The sequence below is a fragment of the Tachypleus tridentatus genome, chromosome 13, assembly GCF_004210375.1.
Source record: "Tachypleus tridentatus isolate NWPU-2018 chromosome 13, ASM421037v1, whole genome shotgun sequence".
In the NCBI taxonomy this organism is placed as follows: Eukaryota; Metazoa; Arthropoda; class Merostomata; order Xiphosura; family Limulidae; genus Tachypleus; species Tachypleus tridentatus.
The window spans coordinates 59538678-59556812 of NC_134837.1; the positions used below are offsets into that span (position 1 = coordinate 59538678).

The 18135-nt window shown below is 35.3% G+C and overlaps 1 protein-coding gene across 4 annotated transcripts in view; it reads left to right on the top strand.

Moving 5' to 3' along the window:
• LOC143237823 (uncharacterized) overlaps positions 1 to 14400 on the top strand; it is a 51380-nt gene extending 36980 nt beyond the window's left edge. For 3 of the 4 annotated variants that reach the window (XM_076477457.1, XM_076477455.1, XM_076477456.1), the window contains exons 6-8: positions 11300 to 11506; positions 11998 to 12190; positions 13237 to 14398. In XM_076477457.1, the coding sequence (XP_076333572.1) occupies positions 11300 to 11506; positions 11998 to 12190; positions 13237 to 13393 (557 nt within the window). In that variant the 3' untranslated portion in view covers positions 13394 to 14398. Of the gene's footprint in view, positions 1 to 11299; positions 11507 to 11997; positions 12191 to 13236 lie in introns of all 4 variants that reach the window. The other variant, XM_076477458.1, reaches the window with a different exon arrangement.
• The last annotated feature ends 3735 nt before the right edge of the window (positions 14401 to 18135 follow it).

An 18135-nucleotide genomic window follows, 5' to 3' on the forward strand; every position in this document is an offset into this window, starting at 1 on the left:
TAGCCTGCACCTCATACATTCATCTCCCACGATCTTCAATCAATAGCTGTTTCATTCTTTTTTAGGTACCTCCTTCCACCTGCAGCCATCCTTCAAAATGGGCAAGATATCTTTTATATATATATTTTTACCCTCACTGGCATGTCCCACTTAAAATTAGAATCACATTCAGTGGCGAACGTTACTTGCTCAGTTATGCTTGTTATTTCTCAGATCCTGTGGCCAAGATGTATACCTATGACCAGTAATACACAATGTTGAGATGGGGTGTACCACAAGATTCCTGTTAGTTTTCCTTGTCATATATTTTTTTATAGATATGCTCGTTTTGAACCATACTAACCTATGGATTTACATGGGTATCTTCCAGCGGCACAGTGGTATGTCTGCAGACTCACACCACTAGAAACCGGGTTTCGATACCCGTGGTGGGCAAAGCACAGATAGTCTATGATGTACCTTTGCGCTGAATTCCAAACAAAGCAAACCAAATTTACACGATAGGTACCCATACCTACCGTTAATTTGATTGAATAAATCAGGATAGTTCTCTTTTTTAATATAAAGTTCTTGTAGTTGCCTGTTGCATTGTGTCTGGCCTTGTCATTTTTCCAGACTCCATCATATTTCATTCCACTTCTTCAGCTATAGGAGTACGGAAGTCCTTGTTACTTTTTTACTTCTGTGTGGTTCTATCCAGAGAATAGTGTTTTACATATTTCAAAATACATATGTTCTACCTCAACTCTGTGCAATGGTTCCAAAATGTTGATGTTGTGCTCCTCATTTATGTGGTCCAATTCAGAAAATAATGTTCCTTTTGAGTAGATCCATCACATTGGGATTCCTCGTCCTACCATTATCCAGATGTTGGTTCCCAGTAACTACACCAGTCAATATAAATCATCACATATACGTTGGTTGTGTTTCTTGATCCTAACTCAATTTCTTAGTTTTATCTAATCATTTTTACATCCATGTGGTGGGTCCTTGAGATTTATGTTTGTGTACATGTAGATGACTTCTGTGTGGTTCTTTTCAGAGGATAATGTTGCTTTTGAGTAGATCCATCACATTGGGATTCCTCGTTCAACCATTATCCAGATATTGGCTCCCAGTAACTAGACCAGTCAACATAAATCATCACAGATACGTTGGTTGCGTTTCTTGAACCTAACTCAATTTCTTAGTTTTGTCTAATCATTTCTACATCCGTGTGGTGGGACCTTGAGGTTTATGTTGTGTGTACATGTAGACTGACTTATATGTGGTTCTATTCAGATGATGATGTTGCTTTTGTAGATCCATCACGAAAGTTCTCAACCCCTGTAGACCAGTCAACATAAATCATCAAAGATACCGTTTCTTGAACCTAACTCAATTTCTTAGTTTTGTCTAATCGTTTCCACATCCGTGTGGTGGGACCTGAGGTTTATGTTGTGTGTACATGTAGACTGACTCCTATGTGGTTCCATTCAGATGATGATGTTGTTTGGGGCGAAAGTTCTCCCTGTCCCACTCTACCTCTGAGAGTTTCACTGCCTGAGGTTTATGTTGCACAATGGGTTCACTGTATGATTTAGTTTGTTTGATGTGACTAACCGCATTTGACACATCCTTTCATACCATCACTGAGATGTCGTGTTCTCGGATGTATGGGTGTTCGTAGATTTGTGCTCATGTGCTCTGTTTAGTAGATCAGTTTGAAAATTATATAATTTCATTATATTCAACTTGATATGAAGAAATTGTGGACTCTCTTTCTGTTATGGGTCAGAAGTTTCAATTACAATGCCACTTGGTTTTGACTGGAGTTGATCAGTCATGCCCTAGCCGCTCTGCACCTTGGAGCAGATCTATTTTAACTTTCCCCACATTTCTGTCTCTAGATCGTTTTTTCAGAGTCCTTATAACTAAGATTTATATTTTGTTTTATTGGATCACATTCAGTTATGCTCCTCTCACGTTCTGCCTATGTGTGCAACACTTATCTCTACACTGAATGTAGAATATACCTGATACAGAAGGGGTGTGGTTTCCCACATTTATTTTTTTTATTCTTTTGTCAGTGGCTGTTTTTGAAGGATACTTCTTTCAATACCTAGCACCAACCCATCCTACTATTCAATGTGAGATTTCATTTATATGTGTGAGAAGTGGTAATGTACTGTACTGTAAGTTATTGTTTTTCTATAATGAAAATATATTTCTTATACGCACTTACCTCCTCTTACACTTCTCACCCTTCCTCCTCACTGATAAGAGTTGCTTCTTTTTATGTCTATCATGAAATTATAGTTCTAGATTTAATTAGAGGGACTGAAATGCGTGAGGAGGTTATGTTGCAGTCCTATTGGCGAAAAATTGTCGTAATGATGATTTACATGCGGGTTGCAGTTGAACCATATAAATTGTGAGGTGAGTGGAATTTCAAGGCTTATGGCATGCAAACAAAAATTTGCATATAGCGTGCATCAGTGAAAGAGAATAGTTATAAACGTGAGAGGGAGTAAGTACGTACCGTAAATATAGTTTAAGTATAGGAATATAATAACTTTGAATACCGGTAAAAACTTTCTGATTCTTGCATTGTCCTTAGGATATAAGAGTGAGTTAATCTGATATGGTGTTACTGACTTACAGATAAATTCAAACCTTTAAATATTTATATTTTGTTCTGGATAAAACAGCGAGTTAAACTTATAGGGTGAGACTAACTTAAAGATGCATACAAATTTATATATATTTATATTTTCTTCTGGGTATAAGAGCGAATTACGTAATGATAAGAAAACTGACTTGAAGACATTTGCAAATATTTTTATGTATATTTTTTATATGGTCGTTAAGCTATTAAAGCGAGTCAAGCTAAAAACTCGTAGGATTGACTTGAAAATACCTGCAAATTTTCTTTTCTTGTCATTAGCGCATAAAAGCGTTTTAAACTAAAAACGCTAGACTGATTTGAAGACATATTTGAAATCAAAATGTGCTATATGTATAAGTGCAAATATCCAATTTATTTGAAACTCACATAAAAACTCAGACATCTAAATTAACACAAACCAAAATAATTATTTACAAATATGCTGAATTTTTGTGTGAGTAAACTAGTTATACGTGTACACTTATATAAATAAATAAGTTTCAATTTCATTATATCATATTCTCATGCAGTTCTATTAGTGTTATATCTTCTTATAGCTTCTACTGGCTGTAACCTTCAATTTTATAATCTGTATTTTACTGTAATTTTACTGGTGTTATATCTTCCTGTGCTGTCTACTGGCTATAAATTTCTACTTTATTATCTAATTACACGCCACTTGAGAGCGCCACACGTATCTCAACCTTAGGCAATGAGGAGAAAATACTACCACAGATGTGATGATGTTACAATTCCCACAAAGTGTTACCAAAGGGCGTCATGCGATTACGTCATACAAACACAAATTGTCACCAGATGGTGATTGCTAGGCAACAATGACAGGTAAACATGGCATCATATACAATGAAGACCACGAAGTGGATCAACGTGTTTCAAGATGTAATCACTGGTTAGATTTAATGACGATCTGCAGTCGCTTTAGGCATAAAACACTAACTAATTAGTTCCAAATTTAATCATACTTTTACATTTTCTGACGTTTTATTGGTAAATAATTTACCATTCTTAAAAGAGTGCTTATTTAACATGGAAACTTTTAAAAATATTGTCACTTCAGTAGTTTGTTTTATCCATATAATTTATTGACAAAATACTGTTTATTAGAATAAAGTACAAGAAAATACGAATCCGATATTGATTTAAGATGCTGATTATATTGTAAGTTTCTATATTTAAGCAAATTTTTTACAGTTGTTCTCCTGAAAACGACACAAACTCTTATCGTAACAAAACGACTATTATAATATAGTTGGAATACGAGGAAATTATGTAAATTCACGATTGGTAAAAAGTTATTTTAGGATATGAAAATTTACTTCCCTTATATGTAATATTTAAAAACACCCATAAAAACACAAAACGTGAAACTTCTTGTATTTCAACATGGAATCAACAAACTTTCATACCAGGTCTGATGAACAGGAGACGAAGTTGTGGTAGAGAACACAAAAACCGCAAAATCAAAAACTGTAAAAAAATGTATGTAGGTCCCCATGTACATAAAAAAAACAACTTTCGTGTCGAATTTGATGAAGATCCATCAACAAGGAGCAAAGTAGTGGGAAAAAAACATGAAACCATAAAATATAATAAATAAAACTGGAATTTGCATATTTCTCCTCATGTAAGTAATAATCTTCTGTACCAAACTTAGTGAGAATCCATTTGCAGGAGTAGGTAGTAGTATAAAATGCAAAAACGCCACTAATTTGTTTTTGTTTGAATTTCGCGCAAAGCTACTCGAGGGCTATCTGCGCTAGCCGTCCCTAAGCTAACAGTGTAAGACTAGAGGGAAGGCAGCTACTTATCACCACCTACTGTCAACTCTTGGGTTACTCTTTTACCAACGAATAGTGGGATTGACCGTCAAATTATAACGCCCCCACGGCTGAAAGGGCAAGCATGTTTGGTGCGACCAGGATTCAAACCCGCGACCCTCAGATTACGAGTGTCAAAATAACATTTAGTTTCACTATGATTGATTCATTTTTAAATTTAATATTTATGACATTAATACGAGGGTACATACAAATTTTGGATTTTTGGATTCTGTGATTTTTATTGGCATTTGGCTCTGCATGGCCAGGTGGGTTAATGCGTTCGACTCCTAATCTGAGGATCGCGGGTTCAAATCCTCGTTGCACCAAACATGCTCGCCCTCTCAGCCATAGGGGTATTACAAGGTAAGTCAATCCCACTTTTCGTTGGTAAAAGAGTAGCCCAAGAGTTGGCGGTGGGTGGTGATGACTAGCTGCCTTCCCTCTCGTCTTATACTGCTAAATTAGGGATGGTTAGTGCAGATAGCTCTCGAATAGCTTTGCGCGAAATTCAAAACATTACAGTCATAAGTTTAATTGTTATAGCATAATGGAATTTGTAAACAAATATATACATTTTAAAGTGTTACGTTAAAATTCTTTCAGCACAATGCAGACCTATTTCAAACTTATTTGTTAACTTTTGTTTCTGGCTTTTACATTTAATCATTTAGTAAACTAGAAATCGGGTCTCGACACTCGTGGTGGGCAGAGCACAGATAGCCCATTCTAAGGTTTTATGCTTAATTCCAGTCAATCAATCAACTTAGGTGTTTTGAAGATAGACTGATTAGCCTGATACGTTAAAAATGTCACAATGAATCAAAGTAAAGTTCTCCATGGTGTCGGTTACCTGCAGATGGAAATGAAAGAATCGTCTGTATGCTCGTAGTCTCAATAATTGTTGCAGACGTTTTGATTAACACGTGCAAAAACTCATTAATAGCCTGTACTTTACAACTGTAAAGTTTTATGACTTTCATTTGTATGGTATATTTATACATCAACTGAATATTGCATAGAAAATGGTAAGTTCACTATTTTAAGTAGTTTCTATATTTGTACAGTGATTGGGTAAATAGTAAAATGTGATGACTTCATAACAAACAGTGTCTTAAAGTTAGGGAGTCTTAACATTTCAAGAAATATTAATCTTCAAACGAACAGATGGGTGAACAGTGATGTCGAGAAACCCACTTGTTGAGAAATTTATATGCAAAAACGGCTCGTTTGGGTTGAGAAAATATTTTACAAAAGATGGGTGAACATTAAGTCATTCATTTATTATTTTTAATTTTAGCAAAACATATGCATTCATAGAACATTAAAACGTGCATTATATATAAATATTCGTTAAGTGAAATAATGTGTTAACTTATATAGAGAATTAAATAATCATTCTTTCCAGGACGAAAACTGTGTAAAGTAAATTCAAATAATAGATAACATATATATTGTAAGGAGTTCTCTCATCAAAATAGAGTGGTTGTGTACTCCTCAGGGAGATAACTGTAAAATATATGTTTAAATATATAAACTAAAACTATAATCAGTATGTTAAATGAAAATTGGTTGCGTATTTTTTGTTCTTTATCGTAAAAAGCAATATATTGTCAAAACCGTAATTATATAGACAATGACAAACTCGTGAAATAGTAAGACTATCGTAAGTTTGCATGTTAAATAAGCGTCCTTTACAGGACGAAAAGTGATTCACTTATAAAAGATCAAGAAATCTAAAAGTACGATTAAGTATAGAACAAATTAATTAATGTTTTAGGCCTAAAGCGACTGCAGATCATAATTAAATCTAATCATTGATTACATCTTGAAACACGTTGATTCACTTCGTGGACTTCATTGTCTCTAACGTGATGTTCACCCTTCATGACAGACTAGCAATCGCCCTCTAGTAACACTTTATAGAGTTACTATAAAGATACTCCGTATCTGGTGACACTTTGAGGAAATACGAAGTCATCGTTTCTGGTGACATCATTGTCTCCCACACTGCCTGATGCTGACATGTGTGTGGTGCTTTACAGAAGCATGTTACATGTGTTAAATCTTTCTGTGGTTTCTACTGGCTATAACGTGTTATACGTTCCTGTGGCTTTGAGTTTCAACTTCACTATTCAGTATGTAGTTCTACAGGTGTTATGTCTTCCTATGGTTTGAGTTTCAACTTTACTGTTCAGTATGTAGCACTACAGGTGTTATGTCTTCCTATGGCTTCTACTGACTATATTTTATTGTAGTTTTACCACTGATATACCTTCCTGTAGCTTTTACTGACTAGAAGTTTCAACTTTACTGTATATTGGTTTCTTCGAACTTTGCGCAAAGCAACACGAATGCTTTCTACTTCTTATTTAGCAGTGAAAGACTGGAGGAGAGACAGCTGGCCATTACCTCCTACCAGCCAACTATTTATCACTAAATAGTAGGATTCATGGTCATATTTTAACGTCCACACCGCCAGAAGGGCAAGCATATTTAGTGCAATGGGGATTCGAATTTGAAATCTCCCATGTTATGGCCTTTTGCTATTCAATATTCTATTGTAGTTCTACTGATATTATATCTTGTTGTTGGTTTTACTGGTTACATCTTTCAATTTTACTATTAAGTACAGTAGTATCTAAAAGCAGGGATTTCCAAATAATTCACGCGCCGAAATACCACTCAGTCGAATTCCTAAGCGAAAAACCGGTCATTCAGTGTTGTTTTCGATGTGTCATGTGCATATGTACTAAACATACACTAGATAGGTCGCTAACATTTTTCTTCTATTATCCACCTACCTGGTCAGTTTAGTACCGCTAGCGTTCATATGGCTCGAACTATCGCTACAAAATTTCCCCAGCTTGTTGATTGATCTGTGGGTATCTACTTTTCATATTCCGATATCATGAACGAACTTAACTTCGGTTCACCACAGTAGAAAACGCTACATAACGCTAAATAAACACTTAACATTTCTAAAGGTAAAAATAAACAACTACAATTATTAAAAAAATATGAATTTTAAAATGAAGTAGAAATTCTGTAACAATAAATTATGATACAAGAGTTTAAACCACGATCACATATTTACAAAATTTAATCTATACTTTGACAGGTTTTCTCTTGGTTAAGTAAAGGTTACAACATTTTACAAATTTTATGATTGTGGTTTTAATTCTTGTAAAGGTTATAGCTATCATGGATATGGCTCTACGGAAAGTTTGTAGATGTTGTGTCCATATAAAAACAACAAATAAATAGGAAAACTTGAAATTTTAACGGAAAGTAGAAATCATTGCTGCACTAAAAAGTGATACTAATTAGATTTTGAAACGATTTTCAATCCCTCCTTTGCTGGCAAATTTAGACTTTCATTTATTTATGCGGATCACATGATCAACCAGAGTGAAGCCAGGTATAATCAGGTGGGTTAAGGCGTTCGACTTATAATCTGAAAGTCGCCGGTTCGAAGCCCCGTAGTACCAAACATGCTCTCCCTATCAGGCGTTATAATGTGACGGTCAATCCCACTATTCGTTGGTAAAAGAGTAGCCCAAGATTTGGCGGTGGATAGTGATGACTAGCTGTCTTCCTTCTATCTAGTCTTACACTGCTAAATTGGGGACAGCATCACAGGCCTACAAATTGTGTGTTTGTTCTTATGATTCTCGTGTTCTTACAAATAGAATTACATAATTAGGCCTAGATGTAGGCTTTTTCAGTAGCCAAAATGTACAACTTTAATATAGGTGTGCTTCTAAGCTTCTCGATCTAAGCCAGGGGTCACCAAACTACGGTTCTCGAGGTCATTTTGTCCGGCCCGCCAGCAGCTAGCCGCTTGGAAATATAAGGTGACATTTCATCAAATGTCCGACTGTCATAACAAAATATATCGCACCGATGGTCGTGTTAAGCTGGCAAACACAAAACGTTATGATAAAAAGAAACAAGGCTGTTACGCGCAGTTTCAACCAATAGGAAAATTCTTCTTTCTTCCTTGCTGCCCGTTTATTCATATCGAGGCACGTATCTATGAAAGCATTAGGATTTCGAAAACAAGTTAAAACTTAATCCTCTTTCTATCGACTCGTCTTGTAAATTCAGCGGCCTAGGGTTACCGCTTCAGCAAGCTCATTTCTCTTGGATAGTCGGGTTATGCGCTTTTCGTAACTCGTTCTTAGGTAAGTGTCGTGGCAAACGTACGTTTCAATATATTTTGTTTGTGCGTTCTTGGACCAGTACAATACTTTTCTCACAGCGTTCTATGTTTTTCATTTTCAGATCCTGTTTTTTTTTTCACCCATCTTTATGGCTACTTTTATGAGAAGAAAAGTGGACTCTGAGTGCCGTGCTTTCAAAGAAGAATGGGGAGAAAAGTACTTCTTTGTGGAAACAAAAAACCAGAAATCTACTTGTGTGATATGCACTGAAAGTGTTGCCGTTTAGAAAGAGTACAATCTTCAGCGTCACTATGAAACAAAACATCTATCAACATATTTGAAATTTTCAGGAAAGTTCCGTTCTGAGAAACGTGTTTTTGAATCTCAAAAGAATCTCTTCACGAGAAAGTTTGCTGAAAATGAATCTGTCACTCGTACAAGTTACAAAATAGTGCATAGGATGGCAGAGCGAGGAAAACCTTTTACTGACAGCAACTTCATCAAAAAGTGTATGATGGAAGCAGCAAATGAGCTGTGTCCTGAAAAAGCCAATTTCTTTGAAAGTATCAGCCTTTCAGCAACTTCAGTTGTACGGAGAACAGAAGAACTGGGAGAGAACATCGCATTACAGATAAGCTAAAAACCTAGAAACTTCCTATGGTATTTCTGGCACTGGATTAGTCTACTGATCTCTCGAGTACGTCACAACTTCTCGTGTTCATTCGTAGAGTTAGTTTGGACTTTCAGATCACGGAAGAGTTGGCATCAGTTTGCAGCATGCACAGAAGAACAACTGGAGAAGACATTTTCATGGAAGTGCATAAAACTTTGCAAGACTATAACCTTCAGTGGAATGAGCTTAGAAGTGTAACAGTTGATGGAGGAAAAAACATGGCTGGAGTAAAGAAAAATCTGGTGGGATTGATCAGGAAACAGTTGGAAGATCAACTCCCAAGCGCTCTGTTCATACACTGCATTCGCGGTCATGCACTTAATCATCGTCAGTTCAAGGCAACTTCTTGAAGAAATTGATTCGGATTTCTGTGACTTGCCTTATCACACGGCGGTGAGGTGGCTCAGCTGCGGTAAAGTCTTGTCTCGTTTTTATAAGCTGAGAAGAGAAATAGATATGTTTTTTATCGAGAAATATAGAGCTTATCCACTTCTGTCGGATCCAACCTGGTTGTCAAAGTTGTCATTTTTGGTTGACATCACATCCCACATGAATGAATTGAACTTGAATCTTCAGGTGAAGAATAACCTTGCTGTGATTTCTATAGAATCATTAAAGGATTTCGGAGAAAGTTGTCATTGTTAGAAGCACATTTGGAAGGACGAAACCTCATTCTAAATGTTTCAATGAGTTTCATGTTGGAATCACAGAAGATGTCAACCTGGAATTTCAGGAAAAGATTATTGGTGATTTATATAAACATTTTTAGAGAGATTTTCGGATCTCGACAGAATCAAAAGTGACATTCTCCTTTTTCAGAATCTTTTTGATTGTGTCATTGATGACGTGCCAGTGGAACTTCAGCTGGAGGTTATCGAAATGACTTGTTGAAAGCAAAACACAGAGAGGGAAGACTTATTGAATTTTACAGCTGCATACGTGAAGATGATTTTCCAAAGCTGAAGCAGTTCGCATCTGGTATGGCATCAGTGTTCGTAACAACTTATGTCTGTGAACAAGCATTTTCAAAAATGAAGTATGTGAAGTCGGTACATCGATCCAAGTTGACTGACGAACATTTAAAAGCAATTCTAATGATTGGATGCAGCAATTTAAAACCGAACATTGAAGATATTGTGAAAGCCAAACGCCAATTTCATAAATCTCACTAACTTTTTTGCGGCTTAGTGAAATTCAGATATGTACTCACTATGTGCGATGTGACAACTGTTTTTGCTAATGTCATCTTCTTTGATAACCTTTTGGTAAATAAAAATGTTGGTTGTATTTCTGTTTGTTTTTTATTATATGTGTGTATTGCATGCTACTCCCCCATGGCTAATGTGGCATCCTAAACTTAGTGTTAAATCTTTTACACAGAGCTTTCATTCTAACTTATGAGTATTGAACATAATGATAATATGGCCCGCGCTTCTCATTCCCCAAGTAATCTGGCCCCCTGTGAAAAGTTTGGTGACCCTCGATTTAAGCGATAGTTCGTAAGTATCAGTCAGTAGGCTTCAGTATATATGCAAGTATCATGGCAACAAGATTACTCTGTGACTGCATGTTTACAGCTTTCAGGTTCACGTAATCAGAGATTACCAATTTGCAAATTGAACAGTCCACATAAGTGGTTGCAAAAATCATCCCCCCCCCCATCGGGTGTAAAAATCTACGCCCCTGGTTCCAGTACTACTAGTGTTATATGTTCCTGTGGCCTAGACTAACTATGCTGTTTCAATTGTGTTATCTAATATTCTGTTCTAGTTCTACTGGCGTTATATGGTCCTGTAGCCTCGACTGGCTATGTTGTTTCAACTGTTTTTTCTAATATTCCGTTCTTGTTCTACTGGTGTTATATGTTCCTGTGGCCTTGATTAGTTATGTTATTTCAGCTGTTATCTGATAATTTGTTCGTATAGCCTCGACTGGTTACGCTGTTTCAACTTTGTTATTTAATATTCTGTTCTAGTTCTACTAGTGTTATATGTTCCTGTAGCCTCGATTGGTTATGCTGTTTATGGAGGTAACGTAGAAACTAATGTTCTTCTGTCTGTGACTCCTGGACCAATCAGGACAACAATTGAAGTTTTTCTCGCCCTTCACCTGTTTTTTGCTTTCTTAATTGCGGTCAACCCTACGTGTCAAGAGCTAGAAGAAACGTTTCATGTTCCACATCGTAAGTGTGCTGTATATACATATGCGAAAATTTCAATTGAACTATAACATTTTCTACTTCAAAAAGTGTTATGTGAATTACAACAGGCTTATAAGATGTGTATCGTAATCTCACAACGCCTTTCAAAAATTGAAATTCTTCTAGTTTTATTTTGACGGAGATTCATTTTAAATATTTTTTATCATAAAACTCCACAAATTAATGTTGGAACATACAATCGTAACTTACAGACAAACATTGAAAGTCTTAAATGTATATAATTTCAATGAAGAAGCTAACGACGTGATGTTACGTGGAAAAAAAGTAGCAAATAGTTCTGTCGATAGATGGCAAACACGATTTATATTCAATACGTTTTTTTTAAAGAAGAAATGACTAGAATTGTATACTTATAAAATGAGATACCATAATCTACTCTTATATAGTGTTTACTGCTTTTAATGAAACGACGTATTTTACTACAAAATAATTAGCCTAATTACATTTGATAGGTTTCACCTGGAAACGATGTTTGTTAAGATCAGCGATGATGGCAGCCATCTTATTTGTAGCAGAATCAGTGCCTCATTTTGGGAAAATTTTGAATCTGATTGGAGGATCCACAATAACGATGATGACGTTTGTTTTTCCACCAATGTTTTACATGCTGCTATGCCGCCAGAAACAACCTCATTGGCCTGAGAGGTAAGGATGATCTGTGACAGACCTTAATAGATTTAATATATCGTGTTTTGTATGTAATTCAGGACGCAGTTCTTGTAAAAGCGAGAAATGGTAGTACTACTAAAACGTATACCAACACCTTTTAAATCTTGAAAGGTACAATAAATTATGTAAAATCATGTTTTATCTAGAAACCTTCATGATAAACAGTCTCTTCTGAATATGTCTAACAAACTTCGTAAGGCGTAGTCAGAGGTACGTTGTATCGTCGAAATACCTACAAAAAAAAAGTAATTCACATAACCATGTGGTCTAAGTTTGGGCTATTTGTGCTCTGCTCACCACGGTATCAAAACTCAGTTTCTAACGATATACGTCCGCAAACATACCGCAGTGCTACTTGGAGGCACATAGTTAAAAACATGTATCAATAAATTAAAATTAACTGTGGTGTGCAAGTCTTGCTATCAAAATAAACACTACAGAATAGGTACAGATAACATGGCCGTCAAAATGTATAGTGCACTATATCGCGAGTTGATCATGTTGTAAAAGTTAAATCTGAAATATAGTTTATCTATATTAAAGTTTAATATTTTCTTTTTCAAACAGTAAATTTATTTATTATTTTACAAAGAAATAAAGTAAATGTCAGTAAAACTAGCAACTTTGAGGTTATATTTGTTCGTACAAATAAATACGGTTTCAGAAAACCTGGAATTATCGAGGCAGTAGGTTAGGGTTAATGTTAACTCATACCATTATTGTATTCTATTCATTGTTCTACAGACATATAAAGTATAGTAAACCGTGATGTATTGTACTGTTAAAGTTCCTTTATTTTTTCGGAACAGTCTTCCTACACCAGAAAGAGTCAGAATATATGTCGAAATAGTTAATAATAGCATAATTAACAGTACACACGTAATATCATCAGAATTTATAAATTATAATTAACTATCGTGTGCAAGTTTTTCTGTCAAACTACATAACCCAGTATAATTAACCATAACATAGCCATATGTAGATATGTGTGGTTAAAATATTGAAGTTCGTTTCTTTTTCAGAACAGTCCCTCTATACCAGAAAGTTTACTTCGCAGAAATTATGGTAATCGGTTTGATAGGAGGAGTTATATCAACGTACTCAGCTCTTCAGGATATATTTGATCCATCGGCTTTTACCCCGCCATGCTACATCAATATTGGTGGTCAAGACTTGTAGTTTATTATTTTTGTAAATGGTTATAGAACTATAAATTTGTTTGTGTGCATGTTCTGAAGTGGACAGATGTCAAGTTCTGCGGAAGTATTTTTCAACAAACAACAGTATTAAATTTATGAAACTTACTATCATGTTATTTGTCAAGTAGGAATTTTAATTCTTGTCCCCAAAACAATCAACACTATTTTAGTTATCAAACTTCCAGTCTTGTTATTTCTCTAAATATTTATGAAATAAACAACATTTATCAAACCTCTCATCATGTCATTTGCCTAGTAGGTGTTTTAACAAATATTTGTAAACTAAACAATAACAGTATCTTATTTATCAAACTTTCTATCATGTTATTTGCAAAGTAAATTATTGACCAAGCAACCAAATGACTTGTTTGCCTTAAACAAGAATGAAATTTTCATTTACCAACTCTTCATTAAGCTACATTTCTATACATCCACCTGTATATATATGTGTTGACTAAAGTTCAACATTTCAAGTTAACCTACCAACACAGCAGGTCCCACACCATTCTGAATAAGCAATGATACAGCAGTGTTTGTTAATCTCTAAAGATCCCACTTCCATTTCATTAGAAAATCTTTGTATCAAATCCAAGTTTAAGATAATTTAGACTTATAGTGTCACTGCTTGAAACAAATAGATAAATTTATGTAACTTGTTTTATTTAATATCTTTATGTTTATTAGAATGTTTAGGTAAGAGAAAAACATTAAAATTATATTGCCTATCAAATTCCTTTTTTTAATAAATTATACTTTTGATATCGTTTATAATGCGAGTTCAATGAAAATGTACTGTCTAGTGTATAATTGGTTTCATTTGTGTTTATTTTAAAGTGGTTAATCTAAACGTTTGTGCATTTCAATGAAAATGTATTATTCCTTAGGAAATGAATGTATTTGTCTTCACTCTTCGTAAATAAGTGAACTGATGTTCTGTTATATATTTATATATATGGTACTGTGAAAAATGTCTCATAGAAAAATAAAAATCTGTATTAATATTATCAAAGAATAGTTAATTTATTTCTGTTTGAAACAATAATTCAGGTATCAACCTACTCTGGTGCAAAACCTAATAACAATTAACAATGTACTTAACACCAGTGTTGCTCTATACCTAAAACATTCTTGAGTGTCATGTGGCTGGGTGCATCCCAGTATAGATATTAACGTTATTTCCTATATTCATCTAAATTTCACAGTTCATCTTGCCAGTAGGAACATAAAATAGTAGCAGATAGCTTAAATGTACATTCATCATACAGTTCAACTTGCCAATGAACAATTTGTTGTACAAACAGGATGTATCTGACATACCTAAACATGTACCTAGAAGAAGAAAGAAAGTTTCTGTGGCAATCACTAGAAGCTTTGTTAGAGATTGTACTACCTTATCCTACAGAACACTTGATTACAATAGTGACAAAATTGTTGGTGCTTCAAAGAAACCCTCACAACAGTTGTTTCATAGTATATGCTATGTCACGTGTGTTTACGAGTTAGTTCTTTGATTCACTTGATTTTAGTTTAGTTCAGCAGATGTAAACTGAATGATTGTGAGCTCAGCCATACTGAATGTATTTTAGATTAAAATCATCATAGGTTGTATTGTAATAACAGAGTAGAGAATAATAATAGGTCTTTACAATTGTGTTCTAATATAATTGAACCAGCCTTTGTGGACTTTGACAAAAAAAACAACAACAAAAATATTATTTAAAGCTTTGGATAATATAGGTAACTAAATAATATGGTTATTTTAAAGTGAAATTACCACAGACTGTATTCTAGTAACAAATCAAAAAAGATAATTTGTGAAACAGCCAGTATATACCATGCTAAATGGCAGTAGGTCTAATCAACAGTGGCAAATAAGCCAATATATGCACAACTGTACAAAAATATTGTAGAAGCCACAACCACACTATATAACCACATTGACTAACTTTGACAAGTGAATAGAAAGGGGCAAGTAATGTTGGGTCAAAGATAATTATCTATGAAAATTTGTTAAACAAAGACCTAGAGAGCAAGATGAATATCAGCAAAGAAGAGAAGAGAAACAAGAAGAGGCAGAAGAAGAAGAGCACAGATTAAGAAAGAAGAAAAGGAAAGAGAGAAAAGGCTTGAAACAGAGACAGTGAGAACACAAATTGATATTGCCAAGTCTACTTAACAAAATGAAGGAGGTCCCATGAAGAGCAATGGGGTGGGGACCAACTGACCCAAGTCACTCAAGCTTGAGGAACAGAAAAATTACATAGGTGCTTCTTTAGAAATGTATGAAAGATTCCCCTGAAATATGAACTGGGACAAAGATGGCTGGGCTGTCTGTTTCATCCATCTTCTCACAGAAAACGGTCTACAAGTGTACAAGGGAATAACATCAGAAGACACCATGGACCTTGTTGAAATGCTGTGAACTTACTTGAAAAGGTTTTCATCAGGTCAGAAAAATCAAACAAGACATACACTAGAGAAAACTATATTTCACTTGATAGCACACCTGTGGCAATACTTCACAAGTAGACTAATATGGCCATGTGTTCAAATAGTTTTAAAGAACTGGCATATCAATGAACAGTTTTTCACCACATGCTTCACCGACATGTCACTGTTTTGAAAAGACACAGCTCCAAAAGATGTGGGTAAGATGAAAGTTTAACCATTAAGTTTAAAAACAGCCATGCAAAGTTGAAACCAGGGGCAGCTTACCAGAAGCAGGATGCAAAGGGTACAAGAAGATAATAGGAAAAAAAGAGATACTATACTTTTATAAAATGGGGCACAGTGTAGGTGAGTGCAAGTCCATCACAAACATGCAATCAAAGAAACCTCAACATAAGGCTGCTTGAGCTAGCTGAAAATATATTGTTGGCAAGAGACAAGAAAAAAGGGACTCTCACCATGGATGCTGTTGCCAGAAGAAACAGAATGAAGACTAGTCAGATTCATCATAAGGAGGAAGTGCTATCACCATGATTAAACAGTGTACAGTTGATGGTCAATTAAAGTTAGCACCAGTAGTAATCAAAGTATGACAAACATCAAGAGGTGTCAGCAAACCACAACATACCAATTGGTGAAGACTATGTCAGGGACAAAAGAGTGACAATGAAAACCAGTCCAATATCTCATAACCAGATGACTGGCAAGGTACATCTTTGAGTATTGATTGATGTGACAGTGAAAACGTTTCACATACTAAGTATAAAGGTGGAAACTCCATAGTATGTGGGAGACCTTGAAGCCATGTGTTCATATAGGCACCCATTTACTACTTTATGATTAGAAATATAATAGGTAGTAGAAGTTTGAAGGAAGACTGAAGAATAATTTCCAGTCACGCAAGAGCTAAAGATGATCTAAGAAGGTTGAAACATTGTTCTGTACTTTATTTTGAGAATACGTTTTTAAAGTTTTAATCAACCTGCTTAAGAAAATTTGAATGCAGCATACCATGCCACCAATGATTGATCAAGGTTTAAGTTCTGAGAATGCACCCTGCAGTGGACTAGTTGGTTGGTTAGTTGGCATATACTGGTGTAAAACAACTGGTAAAAAATGGGAAAGTAAAATTAATATAAAAATAACTCAGGTTTAAATGAAAAAAATCACAAGATTCAGTTAAAAAATTTAAATCATCACAAATTAAAACATCTGTCAACCTGCAATGTCAGGGGAAACCAGAAGAAAAGATAAAATTTGTCACTCACAATCATAATGCAGCATGAAGCTATTGAAGTCAGAAGCAGATAAAAGAAAATGATTAGTTATAAAAACTGTGATGAATGCATAGCCTAGTTAGGACAACTTTGTCCTTCCAATCCTTACAGAAACAAGATGACAAAGAACCAATGATTGATGTTTAAAGGGCAGACAAGGTTTAAGTTCTGCCACATACAGATAATGGCTGGATATGAAGACCTGCCTTCCTCAGATGATTTAAAGAAAGGTCACAGGTGGAGATGGAACTGTTGAGACACCCAACTATCTACTGTAGACTATCTATTCCTAAAGAGCATGGCTCATTAAGGAAGAAAGACATAACCACAGGTGGGATGCTGTGGTAAGGATCAAAGTTTAATGGCATACTGTAAAGAATGTTGCAAGCAACAGAGGTGGAGAGGGGGCTCATGAGACTCAGTGTACAAACTCTGGACTGGAAAAGTGTGGAAAACCCCCATGCAGAAATGAAGCCTTACATGGTGAATGGGATCTAGGTTCTGGCAGAAACACAGACCAGAGATCCATAGTTTAGTTTGAAGCGAATGAGAGCATGATAGATCTGAAGCATGGAACATCAATTGAGTCCACAAGAGGTGGAGGAGAGGGCATCGAGGATGCTCAGTATCCTCATACTCTTGAAATGTAGCTGCTTTACATGAGGAATAAAAGTCAGCTTACTGTCATAGTTAAAACCCAAGAACTTTGCCTAAAGGACCACGGGAAGAACAACATCACTGAGATGGAGCTTGGGATTAGAGTGTATACCATACTGGTGGCAAAAGTGTTTTGGAGAAAGAAAATGTAAAACTGCAGACACAAGTTGTAGAAGTCATCAACACAAAGCCTGTTTACAACAGTAGGAGGAGGTTGTGTAGTGATAGCATTAATCTTGATACTAAAAAGTATGATACTTAAGATATAGCCTTGAGATGCTGCAAGTTCCTGTGAAAAAGATCAGGAAAGTGTCAAAATCACCTGTAGAGTAAAAAGTTA